Here is a 20,364-nt window from a genome sequence, read left to right on the forward strand (position 1 = left end):
TGGAAATTTTCTCATTGCCCTTCATTAATCAAAACACACATTTTGGCAAAGTGGCAAAATTGTTCCAAACTTGCGCCATGCGCAATTTTCCTACAAAATTCGGAAAATTGTGATTTTCTTCGAACTTTGACCATGTTTTTCTCATTTTTTCCCTAAAGTACCATATAATGCAATTTATCCAAAAATGTTCTATGCATGTTATACTTTAAGAATATGTAATTCTTTTTGGCACATAATGATTGGAAAGGGTTCAAATTTTTGGTCAAACAAGCCTACCGACCATACAATAAAAGGTCAACCCTAAGAGGAAGCGTGGTGGATTTAGGCATTTAGTTGATTGCTATTATTTGTGCACGGTCAATTATTGTCGAATAGGTTGTTGTACATTGCCGTTTACTCAAGTGCCTTTAGATTTAACTCAAGTAGAAGATAATTGTATTACTTGTATACGAAGGACAAGTTATTTTGTTTGTCTCTCAGGTGAGGGATTCATAAGTTTTAGTCGAGCAATTAAAATGGTTGAATTTTTGCTTAATTTGAGTGGCTGGTGGTTTTACTCTCTTGTATAAGCGAAACTTTTTAGGTTGTTTTACTAACGTGCCCCAAATTGAGTTGTTTGAAATCAGAGGGGGTAGAGTTGGGGACAAACGAAGGCGGAAGCTGGTGGGCTTGTGACGCCGACGTAGAGAGGAGAGGTAGATGAATGAATCGATACCACATCCGAATGAGAGGGATCTTGAGATCATAGAAGAATAGTCAAGGAAAGCTTAAAAGAATTGATAGTCACTACCTATACTAACAAGGCGACCTTCCTTTTCGATGGCTCAATCGTTATAACTCTAAAGTTAAGAATGCTTGACCTGGAACAATCTTGGGTTTGGTAACCTCCTAGTTGCTTTTCTAGGAAGCATGTGAGTGAGGATCTACGCTCTTATAGAGTAGCTCAGAACTTAATGGTGGCGCAGCCATGTCATAGAGGATGCTTGGGAATGCCGTGCCGAATTCGGATTCTGAATCCTGGTCCGAGAAATGAGGATGCAGTATTTGCAGAAGTGAGCTGTTACTTCCCCTTTGAAGTAGATGATGAAGAAGACAACACTTGCTTCAGAGGCTTTTGAGTGGGGGAGGGTTTTGCTTTCTTTTGAGGAGGAGGGAGAGTGGAGGCTTCAGTAGGGCGTTTCGTTTTACAGGTGCGAGAGGCTGTGCCAGAGGAGGATTTATGCTTGGGAGGTTTTGGTTTGGATTTTGGAATCGATGGGGGATGTGAGTCGTGGACAATAGTATGGTTTGTGGTGGAAATGATAGGAGATGGAAGAGTAATGGAGGCGGCAAGTGTAGTGGTGTATGGTTGAGGAATGAGTGGTAGAGGGGTGGTAGTGGTGGTATCAAGAGTAGGGTTGGCAGGAGCATCTCCCTCAGATTGGATAGTAGGACCCTGCTTTATATCAAACTCGGGAACAAGTGGAGTGACCAATGACACAACAGGCTTAACTAGCAGGCTTTAAGGATCTTAGAGACCTCCGCAGCCATCGATTGTTCATTGGCGTCGGCAAACTCTTTCGAAGAACTCTCCGTTATGGGAATCTCCATAGCTCTATTTTCATTTGCTTTGGTATTGTATCTGGGCCTGCTTAGGTTAGGGCAAGAGAGGGAAGAAGGGACGTAAAATTTGGAAGGGGAGGGTTTTAATTATAAGGAATTAAAGAGGAAAAGAGGAAGTTGAAACGGGTTGAGGACGTGGGTAGTGGGGTTCTAATTTTTTTTACTATCCTTTCATGATTTTAATCTTACTGCCTTTCCTTAACGAGGAAACTACTTCTTACTCTGCCCCTTGCTAACGGCCAGCTGCCTCTTTTCTAGCTAAGCATGCATGCCTTTAATCGTTACCTTTTATCTTTCTTCTTTTGTAAATTTAATGGTCAAATCTCACCAACCTGCTAACAATGAAAATAAAATTTAATGTGTAGAGAAGGAAATTGTATTAAAAAAATGCAAAAACGAAAATAAATGAAAGGGAGCCATAGAGAAATTATGAACATAAACTAGATTCCTTTATCTTAAATTCCTTGTCCCCTACGCTTTAGTGAGGTGGTGTACTCAGCATTCCTTACCAGCTCTTCTCCCCAATAATGTTTCAATCACTGTCAATTGACAGTAAACTCACTCTCCGAATTTAACTCTTTAACCTTCACAACTCCGTGGGATAACTTGAAACGGACCAGACCACTTGGGCTTCAGCTTCTAAGGAATAAACGAGAATTGTATAGCAAAACTTGTTGTCCTATTTAAAAAGTCCTTGGTTGAATATGAGCATCATGCCATTTCTTTGTGTTTTCCTTATAGATGTTTAAATTCTCGTAAACGTCCCTCATAAATTCCTCCAGCTGCAGCAATTGTATTTTTCGAATTTCACTCGCTGCACCATAATCAAAGATCAACTTCTTCACAACAAAAGGCTTTGTGCTCAAGCTCTAGCGGTAAATGGCAAGATTTTCCGAATACCAATTTATATAGGGATGTTCTCAATGGCGTTTTAAAAGCTATCTTATAAGCCCACACTGCTTCATCAAACTTCAAAGCCCAATCCTTCCAGCTCGTATTCGCCACTTTCTCCAGTATGCTCTTAATTTCTGGATTGGAGATTTCAGCTTGCCTATTAGACTGTGGATGATATGTTATAGCAATCCTATGTTTGACGTTCTACTTGGCCAACAAACTAGCCACTGCGCGATTCAGAGAATGGGAGCCTTCATCACTAATTATGGCTCTTAGTGCACCAAATGGAATGAAAATATTCCTGAGAAAAAACTTGGTTACCACTTTGGCGTCACTCGTTGGGCAATATATTGCCTTTACCCATTTGGACACATGATCCATTACTACAAGGATAAATAGATGGCTATTGGATGGAAGAAAAGAACCCATGAAGTCTATGCGCATACGTCAAATAACTCAGCTTCCAAAATGTACATCAACAGCATTTCGGGCCTCTTGGATATATTTTGAACTTTCTGACATTCTTTGTAGCATTTGACCAACTCGTGAACAACATTAAAGATTAAAGACCAGAAGTAGCCGCTTTGAAACACCTTAGTTACACTTCGTTTACCACCAAAGTGTCCACCATATGGTGCAACATGACACTTCTCCAACACCTTGGATGCTTCAACATCTGTTATAAATCTTTTCAATATTTGATTATGCCCGAGCCTGAAAAGGAAGGGGTCATCCCAGTAGTAAAACTTGCATTCATGAAAGAATCGCTTCAGCTGTTTCCTTGTCATTCCTTATAGACGTATGCAACAATCCAAGAAATTTGCAATGTCTGCAAACCAAGATTTTCATCTTTCTAGTTTTTATGTGTAATAGCTAGTAGGTATTCATCTAGAAAGTTGTATTGGATTGCTACAACGTCCTGACCTTCTTATACTCCAGCAATTCTAGAGAGATGGTCAGCAACCAGATTCTCCGAACCCTTCTTATCTCTAATTTTGACATCAAATTCATGTAGCAACATATTCCATCTAATCAATTTGGGTTTGGCATCTTTCTTCGTCAACAAATATTTCAGTGCAGCGTGGTCAATATGGATAATCACTCAAGCTCCCATCAAATATCCTTGAAACGTCTCAAATGCGAAAGCCATATCCAATAACTCTTTCTCTATTGTTGTATAATTTATCTTAGTAACAAGTGTCTTACTGGTACAATATATAGAGTGTAGAATCTTGTTCTTCTTTTGAGCCAGAACTGCTATAAGCAAAGTCACTCGCATTGCACATGAGCTCAAATGATTGAGTCCAATCTGGAGCGTGAATGATAGGTGCATGGATGAGTGCATGGTTTAGCGTAGTAAAGACATGCAAACGATTAGAAGATAAATTAAACACACGGTCATTTTCTAATAAAGAATTAAACACACGGTCATTTTCTAATAAAGAACATAAAGGTTTTGCAAGTTTAGGGACTCCTTTATAAATCGCCTGTAGAACCCTGCATGGCCTAGGAAACTTCTCACACCCTTGACATTTGTGGGAGGCAGTAGCTACTCAGTAACTTCTACTTCTGTCTTGTCTACTTCCAAGCCAGTCTTTGAGACACAATGTATGAGCACAATACCCTCTTGAACCATGAAGTGACATTTTTCTCAATTGAGTATCAGATTGGTTTCCTCACATCGTTGTAGCAGACGTTGGAGATTTGAAAAACATTCAGCAAAATTTGCTCCAAACACCGAGAAGTCATCCATGAAAACTTCTACCACTGACTCAACTAGATCGAACAAAATGGTCATCATACAACGTTGGAACGCTGCTGGAGCATTGCCAACCCAAATGCCATTCTTCTGAACGCAAAAGTTCCAGACAAGTGAAAGTGGTCTTATGTGGATATCGAGGCACAATAGTAATATGATTATAGATTTTATATCCATTAAGGAAATAATAGTACTCTTGTCCAACCAATCTCTCAAAAATCTGGTCAATGAAGGGTAAGGGAAAATGGTCTTTCTTGGTGGCTTTATTGAGCTATCTATAGCCCATGTATATTCTCCATCATGTGACGGTCCTTGTGAGAATGAGCTCATTCTTAGCGTTCTGTAGGATTGTCATTCCCCCTTTTTTCGGAAGACATTGTATAGCACTGACCAACTAGCTGTTTGAAATTGGGTAGATGATCCCAGCATCCAGCCATTTAATTATTTCCTTTTTCACAACCTCCTTCATTGTTGGGTTCAACCTTTTTTGCGATTCCACCGAGTTCTTGTTATCTTCTTCTAGGACAATCTAATGCATGCAAAAGTTGGGGCTTATCCCCTTGATGTCAGCAATTGTCCAGCCTATTGCCCTTCGGTGCTCCCACAACACAGCAAACAAATCTTTTTCCTTCTCTCCATATAAGTTTGCAGCAATAATAATGGGAAGAATTTTAAGGAAGAGCCTTGAGGTCTAACTCAAGCAGTTCTTCCACTGACGGCTTCAGCTGCTTGAGACCAACATCCTATATATCTAAGGTCTCACACACTTTTGACCATGACTGAGTCAAGTCTTTCTCACTGTCTAAGTAAATGATTTCTTTACTGTCCTCATCTGGACGTTCCATCATGACTCCTTAGTTGCTGTCTGGATTCCCTAGTATGACCTTATAGCTTAGCGTCGCTATTAGTGCTTCATCCAATACTGTTAAGTGTGAGCACTTTTCAGCATCTGTAGGGTATTTTATTGAATCATACATAGAAAATTTTATCTCCAGATCTTGCAGCCTCATGGTAAACTCTACTTTGTGCATGTCCACCAACGCTTTTCGCGTGCGTATAAATGGTCTTCCTGAAATGATTGACACGTCTTTATCTGCATCAAAATCAAGTAAAATAAAATGAGCAAGGAATATGAACTTATCTACTTGTACCAACACATCTTCGATTTTTGCTTCCAGATGCACAATGGAACGATCAGTTAACTGTAGAGTGACAGTCGTAGGTCTAACTTCTCCCATGTCCAACCGTCTATAGACTGACAAGGGCATCAAGTTGATGCACGCTCCCAAATCACGTAAGACTTGACCAATCTTCTGACCTCCAATGGATACTAGAATTGGGAAGTTTCCTGGTCGATATTGTACTACACTCCTTAGTCAAACATATTGTTTCGAACTGACCCAACCTACGTTTCTTTTGTGAGAATATCCTTCAAAACCACACATATGTAGACATTTGTTCTAATGCTTCAACTAGTGGAATGTTGTTATGCAGTTGCTTAAGTACTTCGAGAAATTTCTTGAACTACCCATCTTGATTCTTCTTCTGCAGCTTATCTGGATAAAGTGGCACAGGGACATATTCTGCTAGGCAGAGGCTTGGTCGAGTTGCTTTAGCTTTCCAGTCGCCCTAGATACGGTGACCCAGCAACGTTAGTTATGGGCACCTCACCCTTTTCTTTTTCCATGCTTAGCTTTTGACTCTCTGACACGGTATCATGTGTTCCACTATTCCTTTTTTCTTCTGACTGTTTTGCGCTATGCTTTGAGTTGCAACCACTGACTCATCTTTCAATGTAGCTTCACCTTCTTCTTCAGAGACTTAGTTTCTGCTATTTCTCTATTGTCACTTTCTTCTCGATAATAAGTTTGAGGTAGGGCTTTGCCGTCATGCAATGTTAAAGCTTTATATTGCTACTTTCCATCTCTTTTAGACTGCTCTGTGTCACTAGGGAGCACTCCTCTTGACCTCTTCTTTAATTTTGTAGGTAGCTGGCCAATATGCACCTCCATGTTCCTCAATGATGCTACCTGACTCTACAGCAATGTAGCTTAGCTCTAAATGTTCGCATAATTTTTAGTCATATACGCTTTAAACATTTCCTCAAAGGTCATTGCTTCTAGCTGCTTTGGAGCTGCCTATTGATTATGCTAATGGAATATAGTTTGGTACTGCAATTTCTGTATGATATGCTGGAGCATTACTAGTTTCAGCGTCCTGCCTTGATTGGTTGCCGCCCCAACTGAAATTCATATGTTTCCTCTAACTTGGGTTATAAATATTTCCATACACATTATTTCGGTTCTGCTTTGGATTCCTCAAATAAAACAATGAGGTAGGATTGCCTTGGCAGTTCGCAAATTGGTGCTCTAGTTCATAATAAGGGCATGACATGCTCTGCAGAACATTCACTTTTGCCTTGGGAGCTTCAGCATCCTATGAAGTTATATTCTTCATCACTATGTTTGCCAACCTTGAAATTTTTTAATTCAGATCTCCCACTACATTATCCTCTACTAACCCTTTAGATGTTGTCGCTGAAGCAGCCTTGGACTTCGACAACTAGTGCTTTGCGTAAGATTCTTTCCAAAATATGAAAGTCAATAAGGCTTTGATAATAGTGCTCCATTTGCTGAGGCATCTATCATCAATTGCGTGGCCTCATTTAGACCATTATAATATGTTTCTATCTTAATGCAACATGGTATACCGTGATGTTGGCATTTCTAGAGCAGTTTTTTAAATATTTCCCAAGACTCACTCATTGACTCTCCCGGCAGTTGTAGGAAATTGTTGATTTTACTTATAAGTTGCGCATGCTTGGATGAGGGAAGTATTTCACCATGAACTTCTTAGCCAAATCATTCCATGAATGATGGACTTAATAGGTAGTGAATCCAGTTATGTGCCCGCACTATCACTTAGAGAATAAGGGAATAGCTCAAGGCACATTGCTTTCTTGCTTCCTCCTTCTATCTTGGAGCATCTAAAACATTGCAGGCTTTGGCGCAAATCTATCGGCTTAAAAAATAGGGTTTGCAATCACTGGGCTGAAGTCGTATAATGCTGGGGCCGCATAAGCTCTAATTTTCTGCTCAATATCATCTACGAGCATAACAACATTCAGAGGAGGTACTGGCATAGCTTAACCAGCTCTAGCCCATAATACTCTATCTACTTCCAACTCAAGTGGATTTGGCCAGTTTGGATTTATTTCAGCTTATTCTCTACATTGTACTACTCTATGTTAATCCATTCTTCTTCTAGAGGTACGCTAAATTTCTGGGTTAAACTCAAATTTAAATGTACAGAAATCATTCACTCACTGCACAAATCAACTAGAAGGAAGGTGAAAGAGTTCGTTAAGCCCCGTATTCTAAAATGCTAAAATCAAACTATGAAGACTCCATCCCTGACAACTGGGCCAACAACTTGTCACTTACTCACAACTAGGAAAAACAAATCATACTTTGAAATAAAAAATCAAATACCAATATCCAAAAATAAAAAATAATTTGGTTGAAATATCGTGAGAATGGTAAAACAAATTGATCAACAGTAAATAAACAGCTACAAAAATATTTCGATACAATGCTGGAGCATCCAACTCAGACAACGAACATACTATGAATAAGAAGCAATTTAAATGTAAATCGAGGGAGATTCACTATTGGGTCCTCACAACCGTGATAGATACAAGTGCAAGTGTATACTATATTCGTTCATTGTAGTACGTAACATGGTCTAATCCACAGGGACTTAGGGAGATCTTCTAAACTATGCTTGAAGATACCAAAGTTACAAAAGCAATAGAATACAAATGTTTGTGTTGACAGTAATAGAAAAATGTCATACACAAAGCAATAACGATCCAACAGTAAACACGCTAAAAATTGTTAACAACAGGGAGAAGCTTCAGAACAAACAGCAAAATGGAAGTTAAACAGATATGAAAAAGCAGAGGAGACATACATGCTTTCACTAAATCCTAAACTATACTCTAGCACAAAATCATTCATTAATACTCAACTTGACATGGTTCTCTTCCGAGACACCCAGACATGGATACCCACAACTCCCGTTGCTAAATACCCAATCAATAAACACAAGTTCTAAGCATGATTAGGGGAGCCCATTATTGAGTATTCACAACCCTATTATAAAAAAGTAGCTAATCACAAATAGAGCAAATCAGCTACATGTAAATCCTCCCAGGTCATATAGACGCTAGCATACAAAACTAGGTGTCCAACAATGTTCAGTAAGATTGAAGGAATAAACACAACTCTATTTAATGACTAAATGAAATCAGCTAGAGTTTCAATTGTTCATCAGTTACAGCACGCAAATCTCCCGAAAATGGGGTTTAGATAATGGGGGAGGGAGAAAATGAAATGGGTGAAGAAATGTTACAACCCATTTAGAGAAAGAGAAGAAAACCAAAGATGGAGATGACAGCTCGCAGCAGCAGTCGAATATCCCTCTCTATCGTCAGCTCTCTCCCAAAAATGGTGACAGACCTTTCAGAAAATGGTGAGATTCTTCTCTCTTGTCTTTTCTTACACAAAAGGATTTTTTCTATTGGGATCAACGTGTATCGGCTAAGGTATATTATCCCTTTTATATCAGATCCCAATTTTAGGGCGCCCAGCTGGTGGTTGTACAAGCATGGTAAATTATCTCGTGTTTACGATAGTTACTACGCTGTAAATGCATGCTCCAGCGATGGTTTGCGCCAACTGTTTTCTGCTCTGTCTTGAGCATTCTTCATCTACTCTTTTTTTGGGCTAAGTGTTTTCTTCATGCCTTGTCTTCTTCTTCCAAACCTGCACATTACAAGCCACTAATAAGAGAATTTAACACAATATTAAGCTAAAGCATTCAAAATATAAACATGAGACTTTACCTTGGAATTAAATTTCTAATATTATTCATGATGTTTGAAAGCTAAAATAGACACATATTGACATTTATTTGTACAAAACTACCCAAATAATTACTATAATAACTCTCTTTTGGAGAGTTATCACACTCCCAAACTTAAAAATATTGCTTATCCCCAAGCAAGACCATGCATTCATCCCTGTACATAAAAGAAAAACATTAGCATCTTGCACTTCAAACATCCAGCCTTATGTCTTAACCCCTTACTTTGATTAGCAGTGCCAAAGCTTACATACTCTACTATAATACTTCACCTGGAGCTTAGAAAGAAAACAACTTAATTTTGGTCACACTTTGGAAGATGTTATTTTCTGCCCAGCTCTAACTTCCTTCTATTTCCCAACCTTAGGCTTAACTTCTCCAAGAAATTTCTTTCTCAAGCCCCTGTCACTAGCCTAAACCTTTAACCTTTGCACTACCAACTTGGGTTTCTTTAACCATGGGCTACTAGTCCTTCCTAATCTTGCAGCCTATTTTTGCTAACAGATGCGGTTATTAGCCCTTCCTTTATTGAAAAAGATGTTTTTTTTAAGAAATGGATTGAATTACAGAATTAGAAAGATTCATGGTTATAATCAAATTCGCTTCTAGAGGTATAAGGACTAAAAGTTCACTCCCCCAAACTTAAAAGGATGCATTGTCTTTAATGCATCTACTAACAACTAGGATAAAATGCTTCAACACTCCCCCAAACTTAAAGTGAAACTAAGATAAGAAATATAAGAGTACTCGCTAAGAGGATTAGTACATGAGTAGGGAAGGAGAATGCTAAAATCGTAGGGGATATATAAGAGCTCCAGGCTAGCTAAACAAAGATAACAGTCGCTTTGGATAGATGACTATTGAAATTCCTCCCTGGTCAGCACTACTTGGGACTAGTACTACTAGAGGGATGCTAGGGCGTGGGTAGGCAAACATGAACCATAGGGTGAATAAAAGAAACATGGCAAACATTTAAAATGCTTCGACCTCAACAGAAACGACTACGCACTAGCAGGCTCTAGCATCGAGACTATATACAAAGGGTAGGGCAAGAGGTAGATGACGAGGACACAAGATTGCTAACACTCTCTTCTCATTAATTTCAAAAAAGGGGGCGGGGAAGAGAATTCACATACTAATTAAAAGGAAAATGAAAGAATTATTAATAATAGGGGGGGGGGGGCGAGGGGATGGGCAGTTGTTAGAGCAAAAAAGAAGGGCAGTTCATTTTCGCGGGTCAGGTGTAGCTTCCTTCCATGCTCTCCTCTTCCTCTGAATAGTCGCTCGTGGGCTGATCTTCCTCTTTAGGGTTGCTGGATTGCTCCAAAAATTCTTCAATCTAGCATGCATGGCAGCAGATGTTGATGTGGCCTCTACTTTCGAATGCTAAAACGCCGCAAGGATACCGATCTCCCTTTTCTTTGCCTGGTTGGCAAATGCTGATTGGGCCTCTTCCATACGAGTCAATTGTTTTTGGATTTTCGTGAACTGGGCCGTAATTTTATTGAGGGCCATTGTTGGCAAAGCTCCACACCTGGTTGGATCTTGGAGCATCAAACGCTCCATCGTATGCTTGTCGATCATCAATTTGTCCTTAACGATCTCCTCGTCATTGAGAACAGGTACATCTTGGTGCAGACATAACTTGGTGGTGAGGATGAGAAAGAAAAGGTGACTTGTCTTGTTAGAAGTGCATTGAACAATCTCCTTGTGGATGAGCTGCCCTACATCGATGGTCCGTCCTTCCAGAATGCACGCCAGCAACATGACTCTACCCTTTGTAATAGACGAGTCATGTGTTATTGGCATGATCTGGCTCTTAACAAATTAGGGCCATACGTTGGCCTCCACCATGAGCTGGCCAGACTCGAGAGAACGGGCGCCTTTGTCCATTACCTACCAAGAGGCACCTTCTACCCTGAGCAATTGTAGGGCGTCGTCTAGCTCATTGATGGACGGCTGCTGGACAAGCTTGTTAAAATTTGCTTACGGGTTGTTGGGAAGCTTCAAAATCTTGATAATCCACTCCGACGACCAATCCTCTCCTACATCTCTGTTAGGGTTGACTTTTTACTATAGAAATATGTGTCGGTAGGCATGTTTGAATGCAAATTTGAACTATTTCTCATCATTATTAGCGAAAAAGGTTTACACATTCCTAAAGTAGAACGTGCATAGAACATTTATGGATAATTTGCAATATATGGTACTTTAGGAAAAATATGAGAAAAATGCTGTTAAAGTTAGAAGAAAATAACATAATTCTGTTTGTAAGAAAAAAGCGTCTGGCGCTTTTTTTGGTCAACATTTCTTCAAAACGTGCGTTTCACTTAATAAAAGGGCAGAGGGGTCATTTACAACATGTTTGAATTAACCACAAATCGTGAGACCAATTCAAGGAAGGTTTGTTGAGAGAATCTGAATCCATCTCCGCCTAAAATGGTGGGAAGTTCAACCATCATGAGGGCCTATAAAAGGAAGCCACTGCCCCAGTAGCAAAGCATCCATTCTCATCTCGTTTTCATCTTCCTTTCTCTCGTTCTTAGCAGTTGAGTTCGTTCATAGGCTCTAGATTTACATTTTAGTTGTTTGTTTCTTGTATTTTCATTGTTTTACTAATTGTATTGCCTTTAATTTGAGTTTGTACTTCCATTCTTAATTTATTTCATTCTTTTAACGTTCTTAAGTGAGTTGACACTCTCCTCACGCTCGAAATAGAAGATGGTCAGGCTAGACTTCTTGTACGCCGTTATTTTTTATTTAAATTAAATGGAAATTAGTTATTTTATGTTTTTGTGCGTTTTCTTTACTTTAATTATGCACTAAGTTATTTATCGACCTCTATTTGGAAGGCCTTTAACAAATGATTTGATGTTTGAACATGCTCGGGATTTGACCAGATTGCGCCTGACGCACTCTTGGGTTGGTTTCTAAAAAATTCTCTTTACTTATTTTTTCCATTGGGCCACTATGAATTTTATTTATGCACTAAAGCATAACTCTGAGAAGGGTGGGTTAGGTAAAACAATAGGAAACCAATATGGGATGTGACTTAGACATAGGCGCATAAAATATTGTCCTAGACATAGGCCCTCTGACACATAAATGAAAACTAGTTGATAAATAATTTCTAGGATTGTAATCACACATAGAAATATGATTCTATGTTACCCTAGCCTATACAGCAACAAAAAAAGGTTTGTGAAAGAGTATAATCATATTCCCAAGATTTAGCCAAATAGTGGTTGGTGCATTTTCCCAAAGTATGTATCTTCAATATTTTTCATCAAAACTAAGGTAAAAGCAGAGAGGTAGTGTTCTATTAAATTGCTTGACATTTGGAACCCCAAACAATAACATTTCATCACTATTTTCTTCATTAACCACAATTGCATTTTGAACCATTCACAGTTTTAAATATGTTTTGAAAAGCACAAGTCCCTGAGGATTTGACCTTGAATTACTCCCAAGTATTACTTGTGACCGTGTACACTTGCACGTGTCTCTTGTCTTTTAAAGGTAGAGAAAGTCCCAACAATCTCGCACAATTATGCAGCCCACTTGATCTGGATCATTAGTCGGAGCGACGGGAGGGTCCGTCGATTTTCTAGTTGGAGACTAGAGGGTTTTCGACGGAAAGAGGTGGATGTTCTGTTTGGGCTTGTGAGAGATTAGAACTAGGGTCAGGGAGACTTACCTTAGGGCTAGCAATAGGTGGAGGAGGCGGTGGCAACTTTGGAACAACGGGGGTCTTCTCGGAGCTAGTGGGAGTGCACAGCGCCGGACTCCGCTCACTTAAAGCCTTGGGCGGCGGGATCGTGTCACACGCCTTCTGAAACTCTTCGCTCGACCTCTTGCTGTTGGAGAGCTGCATCGTTAGAGCCTGCTTCCTGCTTACTCCGAGGCATGGCGAGGGCTAAGGTTTTCTTTGATCACAGTAAAGAGAGAAGGGAATGGGGGAAGCTTAAAGGCATAGGGGAGATTATTACAGAGAGTAAGTGAGGAGACGATGGTGGGAACGTGGACCTTAAAAAGAAACGGATTTCAGCACTTAAAAGACAAATCCCTCCCACGATTATATTTTCCAAATCTGAAAATCCCTCCCAAAATCATTAATTCTCTAAATCATTTCCAATCCTATTCCTCTTCCCCAAGGTCGGAATAATTACTAACCTCTCTTGACAACTGATTTAGCCGATTTTTGTTTTAATGGCACCCTTCATATCTACAACGCTTTAATGCTCCCACCTGCCCTCTTTCTCTCCTTTTCATCTGCAACATCACTCCCATCATTACTATTGCTCACCTTTTTTTGTAAACCATTTTCTGCCTGATTTGAACCTTTTCCCCTTGCAAAATAAAATTAAACTAAATTAAATTACAAGATTTAGAAACAAACAAACTTAATATCGAAAAACAAGAAATTAAAATGTTGGAGTAATAAAATGGTTTGACAATGCATCCTACTCCGCTTATTTCTTCTTGATCACGCTCAGTTTTCTGCGAAGTCGTGAGCTCTGGCATCTCTTACCATGTTCTCGCCATAAAAATCTTCAGCCTTTGACCATTAGTTGTGAATTCTCTTCTTTTACCAATTTATTACACCTTAATAGCTCCATGAGGGAATATGTGTGAAACCAAGAATGGACCTGACCATCTGGACTTGAGCTTTCGTGGAAAGAGTTTTAATCTCGTGTTGTAACGCAACACTTGCTGTCCTTTTTCAAAATGCCTTGGCTGGATTCTTCGGTCATGACATCACTTTGTCTTTTCCTTATATATTTTGGCATTTTCATACGCCTCTCTCCTGAACTCCTCAAGTTCCAGCAATTGCAAGCGACGTAAGTCTCCTTCTACAGCATAATCTAGATTTAGCTTTTTAATAGCACAGCATGCCTTATGCTCTAGCTTCAACGGGAGGAGGCATGGTTTCCCAAAAACCAATTTGTAAGGAGAGCTACCCAGGGGTGTTTTAAATGTTGTACGATAAGCCCATAGTGCACCATCCAATTTCATCGCCCAATCTCTTCTATTAGCACTAACTACCTTCTCCAAAATACTCTTTATCTCTCTATTTGATATCTCAGCTTGACCGTTTGATTAGGGATGGTATGCTGTGAAGACTTTGTGTCTAATATTGTATTTGGCCAGCAGCGATGCTACAGCTTTGTTGATAAAGTGGGAGCCTTCGTCACTGATCACGACTCCGAGTGTGCAAAATATTGTAAATATGTTCTTATGTAAGAACTTCGCAACCACCTTTGCATCACTGATAGGGCAAGCGACAGCTTCAACCAATTTCGACATGTAGTCAACTGCTAATATAATGAAGAGATGTCTATTTGAAGGAGGGAAATATCTTATAAAATCCATACCCCATACATCAAAGAGCTCTACCGTTATGCTGTAAGTGAAAGCATTTATGATCTTCTGGAAAATTTTCCAACCCTCTGACATTTGTTGCACTATTAAACTAACTCGTAAACGTCCTTGAAAATCGTGGATCAAATGTATCCGCTCTGAAAAACTTTTGCTATTGTGCATTGCCCTCCAAAGTGCCCATTGTAAGGTGTGGAATGGCATTTAGTTAATACTTGGCGTGCTTCGACATTGGCAGCACACCTCCTTATCATCTTATCTCGGCAAATCCTGTATAGAAATGGATCATCCCACAGATAGAAGTTGCTCTCATGAAAAAACTTTTTCAGTTGTTGTTTGTTCAGATCGGCTGGTAATATCCCACTGGCAATGTAACTAGCCATATCAGTAAACCATGGCTCATCCTCCTCCTCATTCATAACCTCGATTGCCAACAATTGCTCATCCAAAAATGTGCCTCTAACTTTTGTTTCTTCCCTCTAGCTTCCTATGCCTGTCAACCTGGATAAGTGGTCAGCAACTAAATTCTCTGTTCCCCTCTTGTCCTTGATTTCTATGTCGAACTCTTGCAACAACAAAATCCAGCGAATCAGCTGCGGTTTAGCATCCTTCTTTGTCAGCATATATTTTAGTGTCGCATGGTCTGTGTAGATTGTCACGTTGGATCCCACCAGGTATGCTCTGAACTTTTAAAATGTAAACACCACTACTAATAACTCCTTTTATGTTGTGGTGTAATTTATCTCTTTTTCTATCAGAGTTTTGCTGGTGTAATAGATCAAATGCAACAGATTTCCTTTGTCTTGAACAAGGACTGCTTCCACAACATAGTTTTTGGCATCACACATCAGGTCAAATAGTTGGGTGCAGTCTGGTGTTGTTATTATCGGTGCATGGATGAGAGCATATTTCAGCGTATTGAAAGCCTGCAAACAGTCATATGTGAAATTAAACTTCATATCTTTTTCAAGCAAAGAGCAAAAAGATTGATAGATTTTCAAAAAATCCTTAATGAATGGACGATAGAACCCAACATGCCCCAAGAAACTTCGACTGCCCTTTATAATCACAGGTGGGGGTAACTTCTCTATTACCTTGATCGTCCTGTACTATGAAGTGCCACTTTTCCCAATTCAATACTAGATTGTTTCTTCACATCTTTGCAGCACATTCTTCAAATGTTCCAAGCACTCTGTAAATGACTTCCCAAACACCGAAAAATCATCTATGAACACTTTGACCACTGATTCCGCCAAGTATGAGAAGATGGCCATCATGCACCTCTAGACGGTTGTTAAGGCATTTCAAAGCCCAAATGGCATCGTCTAAAGGCAAATGTCTTATAAGGACGTGTAAATGTGGTCATCTACTGGTCTTGGGCTATCGTAACCTAGTTATGCCCAGTATAGCCATCTTGAAAATAATAATATTCTTGACCTGCCAGCCTATCCAACATTTTATCAATGAAAGGAATGGGGAAATGATCCGTCTTTGTGGCCTTGTTCAGCTTGTGGTACTTCATGCATTTGTGGCACCCTATTACTATCCTAGTGGGGATAAAACTCATTATTTGCATTTTCCACTACAGTCATGCCTCCCTTCTTAAGCACGCATTGTTGGCTTTTTTGCCCTTAATCTCAAATTAATTAATTTTAATTAATTAATTAATTAATGTTTTGATGATAACAAACTTAATTTATTTATTGATAATTTTAGTATTTTAAAGTGTCCATAGCATAGAGCTAGTTACAACAATTTTAACGACTATTGGATCATTCAAATCCGAGCTCAGACGAAGAAGTTACGATCAAAACAAGAAAGGAAAGATACCCGAGAAGATGACGTGGACAATTCGTACTTGACAATTGGCAAACTTGTTTTGTTAATATATAGAAAAGGAAATGAAAAGAAATGGTAAAAAAAAAAAGTTACAACGATAGCTTTTAAAAAGGAACAAAATTAAATAAATGCTGACACACACACACAAACACAATTTTCATTTGCTAATCTCTCCAAGTTCTCAATTTTTCTTTTCATCTTATTTGTGAGAGAAATTTATTGTTGTGAGCATTGAATTTTTGTGAGCTCAAATTTGTACATTCAGTCTATTTGAGAGTTTGTAAAGGTGTGTTTAAAAATCTTCAACTCATTGTAATGGTGTCATCCTCACCGTGGAGACGATCGTCTTTGCTCTTAAGAAGGACAGTGTACCGGTTTGACTCCTACCGTGGAAAGAGTCAGAATTTAAATTTACAACTGAAGAGGTGCTTGGGAAGTGGAGTAGGATAGTTGTGCCAAACCACTATAAAATTTCCCGGTGTTAAATTTCTCTAACTCTCTCTCTCTTATTTATTTTTACAATTAATTTTAGAATTTTATTGATTGATTTAAATTTCTCTTGTTTGCTTTAGAATTTATTTTATCTTACTTTTTTAAAATTGCATATCTCAAATAGTGTATTATTTTTGTTTAAATTTGACCCATTTATTAAAAAGTTTACAGTTTGTTAATTAAACCCTATCCACCCCCCTCTAGGATTGTCATACCGATCCAACAATTGGTATCAGAGCAAGGTTGGTCTTCTTTGATGAACTTAAATTTTTTTTAGCTATGACAATTTTAGGTTTCATCCCTTTTACTGATAGTCAATCTATTACTAAGTCTCCTTTCTTTAATGGTACTAATTATAATTATTGGAAAAATAAAATGAAAATTTTCTTGCTTTCTATTGACTATGATTTATGGGATATTGTTGAAGAAAGATTTGAAATTCCAACAAAAGATCTTGATGGTGTTAGAGTTGTAAAGCTTAAAGAAGAATGGTCTATAAGTGAAAAGGAAGCATGTTCTTCAAATGCTAAAACTATTAATTGCTTGTTTTGTGCTTTGAATGAAGTTGAGTATAAATGGTTGTTGACTGTGACTGGGTTGCCGTGGCACTTGTCCTGGGTCGTTGGGCCGATTGCTTAATTCTATTAGTGGAACTAAGTAAGCATAGGGAGGTGAGGTCTGCATTTTTAATCATTTGGAGTCCATAGATCTTGTTTTCTTTCAATCAATTTATTATTTAAGTGGGCTTTCCTAGAAGCCCAAAACTTATCCAAAGAAAGGGCCTCGTGTGGATTAATCAAATGCCCAAAACCCTTGCTATTTGGAAATTAAAACAATAAGATAAAAGAAAAAAAAAGAAAAGGAAACCGTAGCCTTTCCCCCCACTTTCACGTGTTAGATTCGAGGAAAAACAAGCTTCCTCCACTTGGGCTGCCTCACGACCATCGCCGGCGAGCCCTTCCTCCGACGACCACACCCGGTGACGGCACGACAATCCAGTCCACGGCAGCAGGCGCGGCGACGACTCCAATCCACGGCAACAGGCGCGGCGGTGTGTTCGGGAACAGCGAGCGACGTGCGGCGTTGGCGCGACGGTGTGTTCTGGACAACGGGCGACATGCGACGTTCGGATGGCGGGGTGTGCAGCGGGAGACGTCCGCTCGTGGCAGCGGCATGCGGCGGCTCCGTTCGTGTAGCAGCGTGCGGCAGTGATGACAGTGGGTTGCCGTTCGTGACAGCGGGGTGTAGTAGGTGCGGCGGTGACAGCGGGGAATTTCAAACAGCGGGGTTTTTAGTGTTCGGCGACTACTCACGTCTGGTAACAGCCCGATCTACGCAACCCACGCCCCGTCGACTTGGATTGCAGCTACCCGCACCTGAACGGAATCGTTTTTGGCGGTAACGAAGCATTTATAGTACCTTAGAACTAGTTTTCGATGGCTGAAATTTCTTTTTTAATTGCTGTTTTTTTGCTCTTGGTGTTTAGGTGTTGAATCGACGCGTCTTTTGGAAGCCTAGCAGTGTGTAAGTAGTACCGGGGGGGTGTGTGTGAGTGATTGTGTGCTGATTTCCTTGGATAAGTCCTTGTGTTATTGTCCGCGTTAATCTAGATTTGAATGTCTATTGTTATTGGTTCTGGCTGTCTTTTGTTTGTTGAGATAACTCTGGAAGAATGGATTCTATTATAATTGTCGACGTTAGATTTGGTTATGTTTTAATGTTGTCTGTTGTTGCTGAACTTGTAGTTGGGTTGGCTAGAATGTTGTTAAGCATCTGTTGAAGTTTATGTTTCTGAGTGTGACTGTTGTGTCGGTGTTTTTGAGTATGTTGGATGGTTTCTTAGGGTCATCCCTAGTTGAGTGATTTGTACAGGTTGTTGTGGATTCGTTTAGAATGAACTATGTAAATAAGGCATGCATTATACTTGTTTTGTTGTAGTTTGATGGGCTTGTCGCATCTGTCGTATGGTAAAACATTGGTGTGTTGTGCTAGACGTGTGAGTAGGATCCCTGACATTATGAGAAGTCTGGTTGTGGTTACTATGGTCTAGTCGTAGGAATATTGGGGCTTCCTTAATGTGAAGGTTGCTGTGACAAGCAGGATGGGTTATTGTGAGTTAGAACCCCTATTGGAAGCGAGTGGTGGGGACGTCGGTGTTGTTTGGTTCGGGTAGGATGTTGAATGAGGGTTAAGCCCCGTGAGTAAAGAGTCGGGGTCTGATACGTCTCTATGGGGTGTCGATGCTCTGGGTACAAAAGGTCGGGGGTCGATACACCATTTTTGGTTGAAATGAGTGTCGAGGCTCCGGGTACAAAGGGTCGGGGGTCGGCACGATGAGTCTAATTGAGACTAACATTGGTTTTATACGGGGTGGAGGCCAAGAACCAATACGTTGAGCAGATGTCGGTGCCTTGGGAATAAATGTCAAGGACCGGTGCATAGTCCAAGACCTTGAGGGTAAATAGCAAGGTCAAACACCAAGCTTGTATAGAGGGATGTCAGTACCTTGGGGATAAATATTAAGGGCCGGTGCGCCTCGAAGAGTTAGACTTGGAGTACTAACTCAGGGTTTAGTACGAGTTGTATGTTGAAAGGGTTAGGGGCTAGCGGCTCGTGCAAATCAAAGTCACGAGAGTTCTGAAGTTGGTTGGAGTGTCGAGAGGCCACTTTACTGTTATTCGTTTCTTGATTCTTATTTTTTAAATTGTTGAGTATGATGTGGATGTGATTGTGAGCATGTTGTTTGGTTTCTATTTGGTAAGGGCTACTTACGGAGTATTTTATATACTCACCCCTCCCCTCTATATTGTTGTTGGTTTCAGGTTGAACAGGACCCTCGGCCGTGGTGATGACGTGGAGGAGGCATGACCGAGGAGGGACCACTAGTTACGTTTTGTTTAGGATAGTTGGACTGGGATTTCCATGCCCTTCGCGTTAGAGACTTAGTGCTAGCGGTATCAGATTTTGGTTGACTTATGGGACGTTTTTTTGTTTTTCTTATTTTATACTTGTTCTTTTACCGAGCTGTTAGCTGTCCGGATTTATTATTATTGTTTAAAACCAGGGCGAGTTGTTGAATTGTGGAAACAAATAATTGTAACTTTCTTTAATTGGTTTATTAGCCACTGAGGCAAATTGTGGGTTTTCTATGATCCGGTCCTTTTCTTTATTTGGGTTATTGGCCATTGAGGCCAATATGTGTTTCCAAGTTTTTGGTTGCGACAGAAACCCCACGGGTTTTCTTCCACCTTATGTTTCATTAATGAAAAAAAATGGTGAATAGTTATGGCAACGGTACCTCATTCCTTGTAGTGAATTTGGGGGCGTTATAGTTGGTATCAGAGCTAAAACGTTCCTGTAGACTGACCTAGTACCTAGGGTGGTTAGGAGTAGTGGTCCCGGCCGGCCTTCTTGTCGTCACCAGGTACGCTTTGTGCTTATTGTTCATGAACTTGAATGCATCATTTTAAATT

The 20,364-nt window shown here is 39.8% G+C and overlaps 1 protein-coding gene across 1 annotated transcript; it reads right to left on the minus strand.

The window, feature by feature from the left end:
- Positions 1 to 5,109: 5,109 nt before the first annotated feature.
- On the minus strand, positions 5,110 to 5,493 carry LOC148211819 (uncharacterized). The gene has a single exon (XM_088122930.1). The coding sequence runs from the start codon at positions 5,491 to 5,493 to the stop codon at positions 5,110 to 5,112; it is 384 nt and encodes a 127-aa protein (XP_087979056.1).
- Positions 5,494 to 20,364: the final 14,871 nt, after the last annotated feature.

Source organism: Momordica charantia, assembly GCF_013281855.1.
Source record: "Momordica charantia cultivar OHB3-1 chromosome 4 unlocalized genomic scaffold, Mcharantia_2.0 BLBB01000004.1, whole genome shotgun sequence".
In the NCBI taxonomy this organism is placed as follows: Eukaryota; Viridiplantae; Streptophyta; class Magnoliopsida; order Cucurbitales; family Cucurbitaceae; genus Momordica; species Momordica charantia.